The sequence below is a fragment of the Lasiosphaeria miniovina genome, assembly GCF_030549165.1.
Source record: "Lasiosphaeria miniovina strain SMH2392-1A chromosome Unknown B0T26scaffold_1, whole genome shotgun sequence".
Lineage (NCBI taxonomy): Eukaryota > Fungi > Ascomycota > Sordariomycetes > Sordariales > Lasiosphaeriaceae > Lasiosphaeria > Lasiosphaeria miniovina.
The window spans coordinates 7,109,347-7,124,631 of NW_026848220.1; the positions used below are offsets into that span (position 1 = coordinate 7,109,347).

General features: G+C 53.5%; 4 protein-coding genes across 4 annotated transcripts; 2 read left to right on the forward strand and 2 right to left on the reverse strand.

Annotated features, from left to right (window-relative positions):
- Window positions 1-3,621: 3,621 nt before the first annotated feature.
- On the forward strand, window positions 3,622-5,510 carry B0T26DRAFT_633661 (general substrate transporter; the record flags this gene model as incomplete). Its single annotated transcript, XM_060436557.1, has 3 exons — window positions 3,622-3,725; window positions 3,846-4,118; window positions 4,193-5,510. 3 exons carry the CDS (start codon window positions 3,622-3,624, stop codon window positions 5,508-5,510), a joined length of 1,695 nt encoding a protein of 564 aa, XP_060303905.1.
- A 1,853-nt stretch (window positions 5,511-7,363) lies between these two features.
- B0T26DRAFT_737491 (glycosyl hydrolases family 31-domain-containing protein) lies at window positions 7,364-10,812 on the forward strand (the record flags this gene model as incomplete). Its single annotated transcript, XM_060443452.1, has 7 exons — window positions 7,364-8,051; window positions 8,112-8,558; window positions 8,634-8,897; window positions 8,945-9,036; window positions 9,185-9,214; window positions 9,264-10,505; window positions 10,564-10,812. 7 exons carry the CDS (start codon window positions 7,364-7,366, stop codon window positions 10,810-10,812), a joined length of 3,012 nt encoding a protein of 1,003 aa, XP_060303906.1.
- Window positions 10,813-11,564: 752 nt separating this feature from the next.
- Window positions 11,565-13,087, reverse strand: B0T26DRAFT_632653 (uncharacterized protein; the record flags this gene model as incomplete). The annotated part of the gene is made up of 4 exons (XM_060436463.1): window positions 11,565-11,758; window positions 11,879-12,171; window positions 12,346-12,580; window positions 12,655-13,087. The coding sequence occupies 4 exons, from the start codon at window positions 13,085-13,087 to the stop codon at window positions 11,565-11,567; spliced, it is 1,155 nt and encodes a 384-aa protein (XP_060303907.1).
- Window positions 13,088-13,514: 427 nt separating this feature from the next.
- Window positions 13,515-15,262, reverse strand: B0T26DRAFT_92938 (uncharacterized protein). Its single transcript, XM_060448156.1, has 2 exons — window positions 14,929-15,262; window positions 13,515-14,868 (listed from the first exon to the last, which is right to left on the reverse strand). The coding sequence occupies exons 1-2, from the start codon at window positions 15,086-15,088 to the stop codon at window positions 13,943-13,945; spliced, it is 1,086 nt and encodes a 361-aa protein (XP_060303908.1). The 5' UTR covers window positions 15,089-15,262; the 3' UTR covers window positions 13,515-13,942.
- Window positions 15,263-15,285: the final 23 nt, after the last annotated feature.

Consider the following 15,285-nt stretch of genomic DNA (forward strand, 5'->3'; position numbering starts at 1 on the left):
GACTGTGCCTCGTCGGTACGTCTAGTTCTTTTCACACATACGAAGCAGTTGCTTCAATAATTAACCTTGTTGTCACTTGCCACGGCGACCAAGCCGAAGTCAGACACGATTGCGGCGGTTTCAGCCTTCCAAGGCGCCTAGCCCCCGACAATTATCGCAAACGTTGGTCGCAGATGGCACGATTATCATCTGTCCGCTGTCAAGCAACCTGGATGGTCGTCGGGGTTAGACTCACAATTCGAATCCGAAGATTGCAAGCTCACCAACAATACCCGGGCCTAAAAGCCGAGTATATAGACCTAAAATATCCGTAGTCTAGGTTATTGCATACTCCGTGTGTATGTATACATACATATATACAGAGCCTGCTAAGGTGTAATAAGAGCATGTTGACGACAGCGCCGTCGTAAACATCTTGGCAAACACGAGTCCAGAATTTCAGACACCTCCCCTCGCGAGACAATACGCCTTACGGATACCGTCCTCGATGACAGCGAGCGGGCTTTGGACTGCCTATGCGGCACGGACGTATACATACGTACGAGCATGGCGAGGTCAACCAATTCCCGGCCCTACGCCCTCACCCGCCGCTTCCCAGCACACAAGCTTAATTAACGGGACGGTGAGCTGAGCCCATCTTGGTGTCCAGCCTGGGCCTTTCCGCCCACCGATTGACAGGGACTGGAGGTGCGGGCGTGCAGCTCGGGTAGGCGACGAATGGCCTTTTTGACCCCCGTTCATGCAGGACCAGAGGTGACGGAACCAGCTAGTAGGCACACACGCAGAGAGCCACCTAACAAGTCAAAATGCTCGAACGGTCGGTTTCGCAAGGCGGCTGGCGGGGCTTCGAAGACGAGCATGTTGCGGTCAGCCATGCATGCATTCACTCGTCGCCTTTTTGAGCGTCGGAATGCGCAGGCAATGGCCCAACTCGGTTGTACAGCAGCCGGGCTACGTACCAGTATGAAAGTACGACGAAAGACAGCTCGCTCCCTTGTGTGGATTCCACGTCACATTAAAATATGGAACAATAGTTCTGTATGTACAGTTGGTAAATTAACCGTGAACCTTATCGCCGCTGCTTAATATTGTGAACCTGGAAAGGTTTCCCGGGTCTTTGGTGATGGAAGCGGCTGAAGCCGTCGGTCACAAACTCCCGCCCCAACGTGCTGAAGGGTTCCGTATTCCGATGGGGAACTTTTGTGGGAGAAACGCAGCCCCTTCTCGACCCGGCCCCAACTCTCACATCTGGAACACAATGTTTGGTCAGTGCTGGGCGGATAGTACCTAGAGGCTTGAGTGTTTGGCAAGGGGGCTGGCGTCTCCCCCCTGGAAACTGGAAACCAAAGCGCTGCATGCTGTGATGAGAAGGACGAGGGTAAAAATAGGTGCATACAGGACAGAACAAGTTCTCTGTACGGAACAGCCAACAACAATCTAATGGAGCGGAGGTGGTGTCAAGGCAGAGAGAGGCCAGAGGGATTGGACAAAATCCAAGCGTCCTGGTTGGGCAATGCAGCATCGATTGCAGCATGCGCCGTGCTTGATTGAGTCTGAAATATAACAAAAAGACGCGGCCGTGGGCATACTGCCCTGATCAGGAACAGCACCACGGCATTCCCGTCACTTTGCAGCTACGTACGATGAACGAGGCCTGGATCAAAAGTGATGATGGATGGTAAGCTTGAACAGCACCCAAACGACGAGAGTTCTGCTCGACTTTAGCGCTCACCGTTATAACCTTAAATGCGTGTGTCTGCCGGTGGGTGGTAATATTGTATTTGGAGAAGGGCTTTGAGATTCTGCATCAGGGCCTCCATCACCTTCCTCGTTCCTCGAATGAAAAAAAACACCGAGAGCGAGCCGAAATGTACCTACTTATGCCCTTCGCACCTCTGAATGTCACACTTGAACAATCATTTACTCGGAAGTTTTTATTGTAGTGTATGGCTAGCGACGAAAGGGTGCAAAAGCCGTGATGGTGTGAAGTGCCCAATTTCCGTGACTTAAGCAAGGTTGGTATCTGCTGTGCTGAGTATTAAAGCAGCCGAGTCTTCGGCTGTAACTCTTCACGATCCTCCGAGTCGATCGTATTTCTTGGCTTCGCGGCTGCTAGGAGTCGGAAAGGTACCCAAGCGCGAAGAATGCAACTCAATCGGGACAGCACCGAATACGCTGGCTGTGGACATTTGGAATCAGAATTGGAAGCCTGAGTTGGAAGCTGGCGTTCGAAGCCGCTTCTCGCTTGTTTCCCCACATTGTTAGCCCAGGGCAATACCTCAGTCCCCACCTCCCGCCGAGTTTTGACAGCCAGTATGTATGGGGAAGTTCAAGAATGGGCTTTGTTCGAGGAAACGGACTTAATGCGGACTGGGACCTAGGAACGCAGTGGTTTCAAAACAAAATAAATCGAAGCATTAATCAGAGAAATGAGTTACTCGGTCTATACTCCGTAATTAATTCAGGTATGGTATCAGGTCTAGTGCGGAATGTGTTCTCAAATGGATTCTCTCTCTCGTTAAAGAGATTCCGAACCGACTGAAATACTCGCAACCACTCACAAATTCCGCACAAAGACATGGAAAAGAAACAGCATCTGTTGGTGTGCGGACGTGCGAAGCTCCACCTTATGCTCCGTATACGCCTTGCAGTTGTCCCTGTCGTAGGCTGGCTGAGGCTGGAGAGGGTGATCTCGCTTGCAGGCAACCTGTGGTCTCAACGCTGCACTAGGCTTTTAGTGTACCAACTGTGGAGGTGTCTAGTGAGTATTTCTAGCAACACTCATACAGCACAATCTGGGCTGCATGGATAGAGTCCGGGCGTGAGGTCCGCCTCTCTGGCTCCAGCTGATTCGCCCAACCGGCTCAAGTGACCAACAAGGGAGAGCGGTGGACGAAGGATCATCACAAGCGGAAGCCAGCAGGCTGGCAGGCACGTCCAAAGGCACAGTGGCCTAATCCCCCGCATTTGCAGACCCGTTTGCGATCGATGCTGCGGCGATCAGCGATTTGAGCCAGCGAGCTGCCAGACCTAGAAAGAGGGTAGCTTCGTCCATTATGTAAACCTGTTGTTCGTGGCGTTTGGTAATGAAGCCGGGAGCAGGTGGACGGCGAGCACAGCATCCACTGACCAAGCCCTCGCTGGCGCCATGGCTGTGCCAATTGAAAAAGGAGCAGATTTGGCGTCAAGAACGATGACTGGGAAAGCTTGTCCTGATGAGGAAAGGTGTGAATAAAGAGAAGACTAGCGGGCGGAGTCCTTGGCGAGTCTCCAGCCAGGAGTCGAGGAGGGGTGTGGCAGCCCTTTTCCAGCCCATTGCAGCCAAGAGCAGGCACGGGCTGGGTCGGTGTCTGGCCGCTCGCCCAATGAGATCGCGTCCCCCAGTAACGGGCAAAAACTGCTGATCCTCGAAGTCTCCCGCTCCCATTCCTCCCTCCGCCCTGTTCTCCACTCTTTTCCCTTATACCTCCCATATTACCCACTGGCCGGCGCAATCGACGACGACTTCCCTTCAGATGGTCGAACCGCGTGCTCCAACCCACCACCGGCAACCCGCGACAGCGACGACAGCTTCGAATCTGGCTTGACGGGCCCTACTCTTGCACCATGGCGATCTTCGCCATGGGCTGGCACAAGCCCGACAATGTCGCCGGCTCCTCTGCACCAGCGATCATGGTCGGGTCCTTTGTCGCCACTGGCGGATTGCTCTTTGGCTACGATACGGGGTAAGATACCCTCACACCTTGGACATTCGGGGTGTATGGATGCATGGGGATATACACGGGAGGGAGAGTATTGTCGGGATGGGCGCGAACGGTTGGCTTACCACAGTCTTGTCCCTCTAGCTCCATCAACGGCATTCTCGCCATGACGACGTTCAAGAACGATTTCACGACCGGCTTCAGAGACGCCGAGGGCAACCCCGGCATGTACCCGAGCCAAGTGTCATTAATAGTTGCGATGCTCAGCGCTGGAACTGCCGTGGGTGCACTGCTGGCCGCACCTGTGGGCGATAAATGGGGCCGTCGCCGCTCCCTTATTGGTGCCATATTGATTTTCTGCGTCGGCGCCATATTCCAAGTCTGCGCCACCAACGTAGCAACACTCGTCGTGGGAAGGTTTGTATTCCTCTGGCGTCTTTTTTCCACTGCTGTCTGTCGGTGGGGTTGGTGTTGACCAACTTTCTCTCTAGAACCCTAGCGGGAGTGGGAGTCGGGATGGTCTCTGTCCTTGTCCCACTTTATCAGTCCGAGATGGCGCCAAAATGGATAAGAGGCACTTTGGTTTGCGCATATCAGTTGTCCATAACTTTGGGTCTTTTTGGCGCCTCTCTGGTAAACATCTTCACATATAAAATGCCGACAGCTGCGGCATATCGCATCCCGATGGGCCTGCAACTCACTTGGGCTTCAGTGCTGGCACTCGGTCTTTTGGTCCTGCCTGAAACGCCTCGTTATCTCATTAAGCAGGGCCTCAAAGACGCCGCCGCTCTGTCTCTCAGTCGCCTCCGCCGGCTTGACATCACTCACCCTGCTCTCATCGAGGAGCTTGCCGAGATCGAGGCCAACCACGACTACGAAATGGCAATGGGGGCCGACTCTTACCACTCCGTTTTCTTTGGCGAACCACACCTTGGCCGCCGCATAGTTACCGGTTGCGGCCTCCAGATGCTGCAACAACTGACGGGAGTCAACTTCATCATGTACTACAGCACCACATTCTTCAATGGGGCTAACGTGAACGACCCTTTCAGTATTTCCCTCATTATGCAGGTCATCAACGTAGTGTCCACCTTGCCGGGCCTGTTCGTTGTCGAGTCGTTGGGGCGGCGGAGGCTGCTTATGTCGGGGGCAGTGGGCATGGCAATCTGCCAGCTTTTTATCGCGTCATATGCCACGGCCAACGGGGGGAACTTGATGGTGCAGAACCAGATCCTAATCGGATTTGTCGCCATATACGTGTTCTTCTTCGCCGCATCCTGGGGTCCGGTTGTCTGGGTTGTAACTTCAGAGATCTACCCCCTCAAGGTCCGTGCCAAATCGATGTCGATCTCGACGTCGGCAAACTGGATCCTTAACTTCGGCATCGCATATGGCACCCCATACCTGGTGGGCACCACCAAAGGCTCGCCTGGCTCCGTCGACTTGGGTTCGCGAGTGTTTTTCGTTTGGGGTGCGTTTTGCTTGGTTGCAGTTGCCTTTGTCTACTTCATGGTTTACGAAACCAGCAAGATTAGCTTGGAACAGATTGATGAGATGTATGAGCGGGTGGATTATGCGTGGAACAGCAGATCCTTCGAACCGAGTTGGAGCTTCCAGCAGATGCGGGATTTTGGCTTCTCAGACAGTGGCGTTCCTCCGGCGGTACCGCATCTCGAGCTCCAGTCATCCCGGACCAGCAGCGCGGGCACGTCCCACACTGACACAGGCGTAAGCTCGACTACGACGTCAACTTCTTCGCAGGACGACAAGATTGTCGCTTCCCTAGGTCACGTCGACTTGAGCTACTGATGATTTCCAGTGCCGGGTCCCAGATCGGCCGATACTCTCGTTGGCCGTTCGCGTCTTGTCGTTTTCATTGTCAGTCATTCTTGTGTGGATATATCAGCGTTGGAGTTATGACGCGACGGAGTTCCGGGGGAAATGAATTGGGGAGAACCTTTGGGGTACCAGGTGTTGTTATATCCCCTCGTTTTAAAGTTCCAGGGCGCATTGGGCTATCATCGTTTTTCCAAGCTTTAACTGTATGCACGGGCCTTGGGATTGAGGCTGGGGAGTAGGCGTGTGAAAAAGGCGCATGGGGTGGCTATCAAGGAGAAATTCTTCTTTCTCTATTATTTTGCACAGTCGGTAGTCACCGACATGCTTTGAGAATGAAGGGACGGCGTTCTCATTTTAGGAGTCTCTGTGTTGAGGGCAAAGGAGCTTATCGGTTAAACAATCTGGAGGTTTATTGAGGCACACGATGCTATTACTGATTAAATAATAGGGATTTCTTAAGACTTTATTCCTCGCTGGCCTGCTTGGGACCTGTCTGATCCCCGTTCGCAGGCACGTACTGGTTTATTTACTTTGGGATACCAAATGATGGAGATAACAAATATATGGGCTTTTTAATGGTCAGCCTCAGATAGGACTCAGATACGAAAGCTGGATCAACTTATTTTGACCAAGTAGAGTGTTCCCTCTCTGTTCCCTCTCCGCTCACCGTCGACCACAGGGAAAGTTTCCCTGGACCGGCCGTCCGTTCCACAAACTTTGTGTGCAACTTGTGTAAAAAGAATATAGGGGGAACACCCCACTAAGTTCGGAAGAGTACCGGATCTGCTCTGTCGTGACTGCCTCTCTAGGCCTTGAACCAAGTTCCTCCTTCCGCCTCGATCTCTCCTCGTGTACCCCGTTCTGGTGACTCTGACTCGGCTTGAAATGAATACAAAAAATAAACTCGATAGAGAAATCTTACCATCGCCACGAGCTCGTCCCAGTGTCATCCGTCCTATTCCACGCCAATTGATCGATTTGACTCGGACCCAATTAGTGCGTGCATGCAGGCGGAACGAACTCTAGCCCCGGTTTCCAATGACAGGTGACCGACATTTGTTTTTGCCTTTCGTTGGTAAAGCTTCTTTGTCGCTGTCCTGGCCGCCTCGGAGTCGCCATGTCAAGTTTGACAGGGAAGGAGGTTTCCGGGCTAGCACGGATTGGTGCCCGCAACAGTAAGTCAGTGACGATCACAGTGTTCGGAAACCATACCACCCCTCCTTTCTCGTCGGCCGCAGCCGAGACAGACAGGGACAAGCACCAGAAACCTGTCCCAGTCCCATGCGCGCACACAACCACAGGCACTCATATCGCTGCCGTTCTTTGTGCGGCAATCTACTCTACGCAGCACTTCAGGATCAGGGATGTCATTGTCAAGGTAGGCACGCTCCCACGACCCTGGCGGACGGCCATCACCAAGGCCGCACTATCCTTTTCTCTCGTTGTCTTGCGCTAGCGGTATAAGTGGCTTAACACCGTCGTCCTCGTAGATGCCCTGCTCGCTCGGCCAGCCGTCACCCTTGCTTTCAACTCTTTCAACAGTAATTTTCGCCCAACTTATTGCAGGTGACCTGGTTGCCGTAGCAGAGTCAGTCACCACTCGCGAGCCCCAGGGTTCGGAGCCATGGTTCCTGTCTCCTGAAGTCGAGTCACCCATCGGCCTACGCCGTCTCCGGGAGTCTACACGCACGCGGGGCCTCAGCCCGCTACTATATATTATAATCTGCATCGCCGCTGGACTACTGTTCCTATTTTTATTTAACTTTTTTGCCCTCTTGGCCAGAAGAAAGGTTACCGGTAAAGCTAATTTTGCTCTCTTCACCATGGCAGTGTTTGCATCAATCTTGCTCTTCTTGTTTACGGCGTTCCTACCCTACGGAACGTCGGGGCATCCCAGTGGCTTGGCAGGCCCGGGGGTGTCAACAGAGACAACAACCACCACAAGCCACGGCCCAGTCTTTACAGTCCCTCCAACGGTCGACATAGGAATGAACGTGTTGCCTAACGTCCAGGATCCACAAGCAGTCAACCCTCAGCATGTCTGTCCCGGTTACACGGCGTCCCACGTCAGGCACACCAAGGCCGGCTTTGCGGCAGACTTGACTCTCGCCGGGCCGGCCTGTAATGTCTACGGGAACGATATCGAGGACTTGGCCCTGCTCGTTCGGTTTGAGACAGACGACCAGATTCACATCCAAATCCAGCCCCGTTACATCGGAAAAGAGAACGAGACTTGGTTCATTCTCCCCGATGCTCTTTTCCCAGAACCAACCGAGCGCCGACCTCCTCACGAGTCCAACAGTCACATAGTTGTGTCCTGGGAAAACGAGCCCAGCTTCTCCTTTACCGTAAGACGCCAAGAAACCGACGACATTCTCTTCACGACCAAAGGCAGTGTTATTGTGTACGAAGACCAGTTCATCGAGTTTGGCTCTGCTCTCCCCAAGAACTACAACCTGTACGGCCTTGGCGAGGTCATCCATGGGTTCCGACTGGGAAATAACCTAACTCGTAAGCCTGCACATGATATTTGGTGTCTATCCTGCAAATTGTCGCTGACATGAAATATAGGGACACTGTTTGCTGCCGACGTAGGCGACGTCATTGATTCCAACATATACGGGAACCACCCAGTGTACCTCGACACCCGATACTTCATCAGTGGTGAGTCAGGTGAGCTGACCTACATTCCCGAGCCGACAGACAAGAATGCGCAATACGTCTCCTACACCCACGGCGTATTTCTTCGCAATGCGCACGCCCAGGAGATCCTTCTTCAGCCCTCCAACATCACGTGGAGGGCACTTGGAGGAAGCATCGACTTGCATTTCTACAACGGACCGACTGCTAAAGATGTCATGAAGTCTTATCAATTCAGCGAAATCGGTCTTCCAGCAATGCAGCAGTACTGGACGCTTGGCTACCACCAATGTCGCTGGGGATACGATAACTGGACTGCATTGCAAGATGTCGTTGACAATTTTGCCAAGTTCGATATTCCCCTTGAGACGATCTGGAGTGGGTTCCCCCTAATGTCACCACCCGATGACATTTAATTGTCCTTGAACCATTCCAAGGCTGACATTCCTGTAGCGGATATCGATTACATGAAAGAATATAGAGATTTCGAAAATGATCCAGTACGCTTCGGTTACGACAAGGGTGCTGAGTTCCTGTCCAAACTCCACGCCAACAAGCAGCACTATGTGCCAATTGTTGATTCCGCAATATACGCCCCGAACCCCGGAGATTCCGGAGACGAGTACCAGCCTTTCACTCGCGGAGTCGATGCCGATGCCTTTGTTCTAAACCCAGATGGCTCCATATACTACGGGGCTGTGTGGCCAGGTTATACGGGTGAGTCTTTGGCTTGCCATTGTCGGTTCTTGACTAATTTCAACTAGTTTTCCCGGACTGGATTGGTGCAGTTTTGAACGGCAGTGGTGCAATCGACTGGTGGATAAGTGAGATGCTTATGTGGTCCAAGAAAGTGGCAGTAAGTCGTGAACTACGCCCCTATTACTCCCAAACCCGAGCGAGCCCTAGGACCTCTGTCCCGAGCCGTTGTTTGTGGGGGCGGCTCACTCTCCGGTCTTTCAATATCATGAAAGCTTGTTCGACTCAGGGAGACTAAATTGTCTTAGTTTGACGGGATATGGATTGATATGTCAGAAGTGAGTCCACATCCATATGTTAGCTCTTGTCGTGTTCTAACAGCTTTAGGTCGCCTCGTTTTGCGTTGGTAGCTGCGGCAGCAGTAACCTGACATTTAATCCCGTGCATCCCCCATTCGAACTGCCAGGCGAGCCTGGAAATCTTGTCCTAGACTATCCAGAAGGCTTCAATATCACGAATGCTACAGAGGCTGCCTCGGCCTCATCCAGCCTCCAGAGTCAAGTCCACGCATCAACAGCGACATCAACATCCCCGGCGGGACCGACTACCTCTTACTTCCGCACAAGCCCCACGCCAGGGTCAAGGAACATAAACTGGCCTCCGTATGCTATCAACAACTATCATGGCGATATCGCCGTGCATGCTCTGAGCCCTAACGCCACTCACCATGGCGGCGCCGTCGAGTACGATTTCCATAACATCTTTGGCCACCAGATACTGAATGCCACCTATCAAGCATTGTTGGAGGTGTTTGAAGGAAAGCGTCCGTTCATCATTGGACGAAGCACCTTCGCAGGCTCTGGCAAGTGGGCAGGCCATTGGGGCGGCGATAACATGTCGTTGTGGGCATACATGTTCTTCAGCATCCCGCAGGCTTTGTCCTTCTCGATATTTGGCATACCGATGTTTGGTGTTGACACTTGTGGCTTTAGCGGCAACAGCGACGCGGAGCTATGCTCGCGTTGGATGCAGCTCAGCGCCTTCTTCCCCTTCTACCGCAACCACAACACTCTGGGCGCCATTAGCCAGGAGCCATACGTGTGGGGATCCGTCATTACTGCTTCAAAGACGGCAATGCATATACGATACCAACTTCTTCCATATATGTACACGCTCTTTGCTCAGGCCAATCGGGATGGTACCACGGTCATGCGAGCGCTAGCATGGGAATTCCCAAACGAACCGTGGCTGGCAAACGCGGACCGCCAGTTCCTTCTCGGCGGTGCCATCATGGTAACTCCATGCCTGGTCCAGGGTGCAACCACCGTTGATGGTGTATTCCCAGGCCTCGGCGACGGGACCCTCTGGTACGACTGGTACGATTTGACGGCTGTAACTGGTGTTCAGCTTGGCCAAAACATTACAATCGATGCCCCCCTGGGACACATACCCGTGTATTTGCGTGGGGGTAACGTGGTACCTCTTCAGGAGCCCGCTATGACCACTGCAGCCAGCCGTAGCAATCCGTGGGGCTTGCTGGTAGTCTTGGACAAAGCCGGATATGCCTTTGGAGATCTATACCTCGACGACGGAGAGAGCTTGAAGCCAAATGCCACAAAATGGATTCGGGCAAGTCTACCACGCCTGTACATCATGCAGAAGCTAGAAGCTAACCCTTTCGTTGTAGTTCTCCGCGAAAGATGGTTCGTTGATGATCACGCCTAATGGTCAGTACGTCGACACCAGCCCGCTCCAGAACGTGACTGTCTTGGGTCTGCCACATGCCCCTTCGAAGGTATCGCTAGATGGTGAAGACCTGGACTCGTCCTATTGGACCTACTCGGAAGATAAGAGCCTTTTGGCTTTAGAAAAACTGGGCAGTCGATTCCCAAATGGGGCGTGGGGGGATGAAACCTGGAACATCACCTGGAGCTGAGAAGATGGGCCCGACCGAACCTGTACATCTATTGTATTCTTCATGTTTTGTTTTTTGTTTCATGTTTGCTACGAGTTTTCTCGCTTTCGGGATTCGGCTGGAACATGGGATAGCATCTCGAAGGCTAGGATAAAAAGAGGTAATGGGACCTGGCGTATGGTATGTATGGGAGTTATCGAGAGAACTGGGAACGAGAAAAGAGCGCGATAAAGGTGCAGAAATATTCGCGAAATTAAGAAGATATCTCAAGCATCCCATGACTGTTTATTACGAAAACACAGCAAGACTGTTTATTACGAAGACACAGCGAGACTGTTTAATTGCCTAAATTTCATTAACCACCTAACTAAGCCAAGCTGAAGGACTTCGTGTTAATGATGTGGAAGGGTATATTCACTCCCGTCCCGTAAACAGTCGTGGCCAGCCGAACAGCTGATGGGGCCCGGCAGCGAGTCTTTACAAGGGTACGTTGTATCATAATTGATTATATGACCTTTTTATGGCTATAATTATGAGGATAACTGAAGCCACACTCCCTCTCCCTCATCTCACAGACAACACCTCTTGCGAATTCTTGAGCGAAAATGCTATTTTTTGAGTGCGGTCTGGACTAGGTGTAACAATTCCAACAACACACACACACACACGCATTCAATTAGTCTAGTCTAACCCCTATTCATCAAGCATTCCAACCCCTCATTCTTGGGTTTACCGGACACGACAGGTCGGTCACAGCAGCAGCGGCGCACTCCCTATGGGCGCTCCTTGGCCTGCCTCGCGAGCTCGTCGCGGAAGGCATTGCCTTCACGGCAATTGCCGTCGTGGGCACCGCCGCCCGCGCGAGGAATAAAGTCGTCAAAATGGCGGTCCTCAGTCGGCGACCCGGCTAAGCTGCCGAGCGCGTCGCTGTCCCGGCGCGGTCGCCCCTCTCCAACAGCACCGCCGACTGCCGAGCGGAGAGTGTTGTGACTATCAGCGTTGTTGTTGCTGTTGTAGTCATAATTCTGCCTCTGCCGTTGCTGTTGGCCGTCTATCGGCTCATCGCGGTATACTTGCACGGCAACACTGCCACCGCCAACTTCTTGGCGGTCCATCAAGTGGATGGCCTGCTCCTTGGTGGCCTTGGTCCGCTGCCGCCGGCTCTTGCCGATGCCGTATCCGTGGCGCCGGCGGGACATGATGTTTCCCAGGCCAATGCGGCGCTTGTGTCGGTTCCAGTAGCATGTGCCGCAGAGGAGCAGTATTATAACCCCGAGCACGGTCGGCAGCCCAATGTACAGCGCGGGACCGCTCGGAGGCTCTGTCTTGTGGTCAAAGCGGCCGGGCGGGTACGTGACGCGCACCGTGGGGCCGGTAACCCTGTTCGGTGCGTTAGTTGATTGCAATGCCATGTAGGAAGTGTGATAGAAATGTCGTGACCTCGGGGACAGGGGCTCTTATTGCTGCCTATTTTCTCACTCATCTGGATAACATCCGGCAAACATATAGAGATGGAAAAGTGAGGGCGGTGGAAGGGAAACTACGAGAACATACCACACTGCTGCCGCGGCGCCAATAGGCAGGGCGGCAATACGAAGAGTGATATTGACATCCGAAGCGCCTTTTGTCGTCAGGAGGTCCTTGTCCACGGACCACTGGTAGAACCCCCAGGCGGCTGCCATGTTCCCTGACGAGAAGGCTTGGTCCGTTTCATTCACATTGTAGAAGCCCATGATCTTGACAGTAGTATTAGAGCCGGAAGTTTTGAAAAATAGCGGGTCCCAGGTGACTTTGCGTTGGCACGGCGTGTTAGTCGACGTGTTCTAGATTATAATAAAACCAAGGGGGAGGCATTGATATTACTGTAATGTATTCCGCCGGGATATATGGTTGTGTTGTTCGTGGGCGAGCAGAAAGGCTTGTAATTGCCATCAGTGTTGTGGCAGACGGCGAAGGCGCCGGCGCCTTCCGAGTTGGTGGCTTGCGGCTCGGCAGGGCCGGTGCTTGTTACAGCGCCGTCGAAGTTGTTATAGGTAAAGACAGTGGCCGTGGCATCATGAGGCGCCGCCGAAATGACGGTGGGGGTTCCCGAAATGGTGGTTAGGACAGGCGTCACCGTCTTGGCATGGCCGGAATCGTCGACGGTGACCCAAGCGGCGGTGGGGTTGGGTGAAGCTGGTGTGGCTTGCCGGGCGACGACGACGTTCTTCCGGACAGCAACCGGGGCTGCTGCAGGGATAGCTAATGCCGCATCCAAGAGCAGAAGCACCAGCCACCTGCTGCTGGGAGCAAACATGGTTTGGGAACGTGGCCGTAGGCGTGGCCGTCCGCGTGGTTAATTAGTTGTCGTCGAGGTTTACTCGTATGAGCGTCAGGTGCAAGGGAAACCAAGGGAAACCTTCAAAAGACGCGCCGAGGACGCGTCGCTAATTGGGTCAGTTGAGTGAGTTCGGGCAGCAAAAACGAGTGACAGAATGCATCCAAACACGGAAGTAAAGCAGAGACAAAAAAAGGAGTGGGCGGTCGAGTATCGACCTTGCACGACGTTAACACCTAGTGAGGCCGAGTACTGGTGCTGTTCATGATGTCAAGGAACATCGCTGCAAAACACCACAAACCAATCGCGCTAGACCTGTCACGCTAGAGCGTTCCGCAAGATCGGCCAAGAGCTTCCCGCGGGCCCGTACAGGGGAGTCTCAGGGGTTCAAGAGTTCACGAGATTGGACCCCCGCCTCGGCCCTTGTTCGTGCCTTCCACAAATGGCGGCACTGAGATGTGGACCTCGACTCCCGGCACTCGTCAACACGTGTTGGTGAAAACGAAACTTAGAAACCAGGAAGGCACCAAGACGCGTCCCGTCTGGCACTTTTCCGTGGCAGTGTCGGCAATATTTGTCTCCATTTGCTCTGTACTCTCTTCATGTCAAGCCGACCGAATGACGCCCTTCAAACTTGCCCCAACATTCTCAAATTCGAAACACACCCACGCCCAACTTTGACACCTGACAGACACTGACTTTGTGCTATTTGTGATAGTTGAGAGGCCTTCTTGTGCCCCGGCTATCCTACCGTAACTCTACAATCGACCCATGTCTTTCCGACATCTCCCTCGCCCCCTTATTCTGACGTTACAACGCAACATCGGGAGATATTCAAGACACGGTGTTCTTAGCAACAATACCCCTGGCAAATTCTCCAAAGGTAATGTGCTGCTCCCTGTCGACCTCGTCGCCAAGGTTGGGCTGGGTGAAGACAGCCAGAGTGTTACGGGCAACACAGCTGCCGCTCGCTGCGGCACGCGTCCCTCGCACAAAATGAGGCACCGCCTTGAACTTTCCGCCCGTGATGCGCTCCAATGCCTCTCCCGTCTGGAAGGCGATGCAGTCGCGCGGGATCTTGACCTGCACCGTCTGGCCCGTGCGGGACTTGATGTACAGGCCGGCCGCCGGGTCGGGCGATGCCGGGAGCTCGGGTAAAGGCTCCAAAAGCGGACCCCAAACAGATGACCCGGGTCCCGAAGCCGGCCCGGCCCCGATCTGGGTTAGGTCGGTTGCTGCTTCGTCGACAAACATGGCCGAAGTCAGACCCGTCAGGCAGCCGTGGTCCAAATGCGTAGCACACCAGTCGTCCTCATCCTCGCCACTTGCGGTGCTCGAGACATCGGCGGCGGCGGTATCTGGGAAGTAATGCAATAGCCGGGCCTTAGTTGTCGTCGACGTACTCACAACTTGTTCCAGGTAGGCTTGTGGGTAGCCGGGAATCTCGACCTCGGCAAACCTGTCACATGCGCGTGCGACGAGCACAGCTACGTCAATGATGAGGCGGCAAAGCTGCTCCAGCGTTGTCTTGAACCCGGGTAGGAGGACCTCGTCGGGCCATATATTTGGCGAGAGGTATTCGGGGAAGTTGTCAGTGTTGAACTCTTCGGTGGGAGCCGCACATGACAGCGCAGGGTCCACGTAAAAGGCGCAGTTGGCGTAAAAGGAGCCCTTTAGCGTGTCGACCTGGCCGTTCTTAAGCGTCTCCTTGCCGAGCGACCAGCCAGTCAGGTACTTTGCCTTTTCGTTTTCGAGTTGGCCTCGGGTTACCGGTCAGTTGAGAATTCCTACCAAACAGTGGAACGGCAAGAAACACTCACCGAGGATCGACTTGGGAAGGTTCCCCAGGTACGTCGAGTACGACAGCAGACGGTGTCGTAGGCCTGCGAACTCTGGTGGCACATCTTTAACCACCAAGATTCCTAGAGAATCCGGCCCGAATGCCTCTTGCAGTGCCTCAAAAGACACGGTTCCTGGCATGGTGGCGCGGCCATCAGCGTCTGTTTCGCCTTGGGTTTGACTTATATGGCGTTTGTTTGCCCGGCCCACTCACAGGGCTCAGGGCCTCCGTTTATTGGTCGCTTACCATTTATGAGGTCTTTCAGCGACACCGTGACAGCTTGGACGAGGGGCGACATGATGAATCTTGTGCAGTTTCTTAAGCAAAGTTGAAGGCT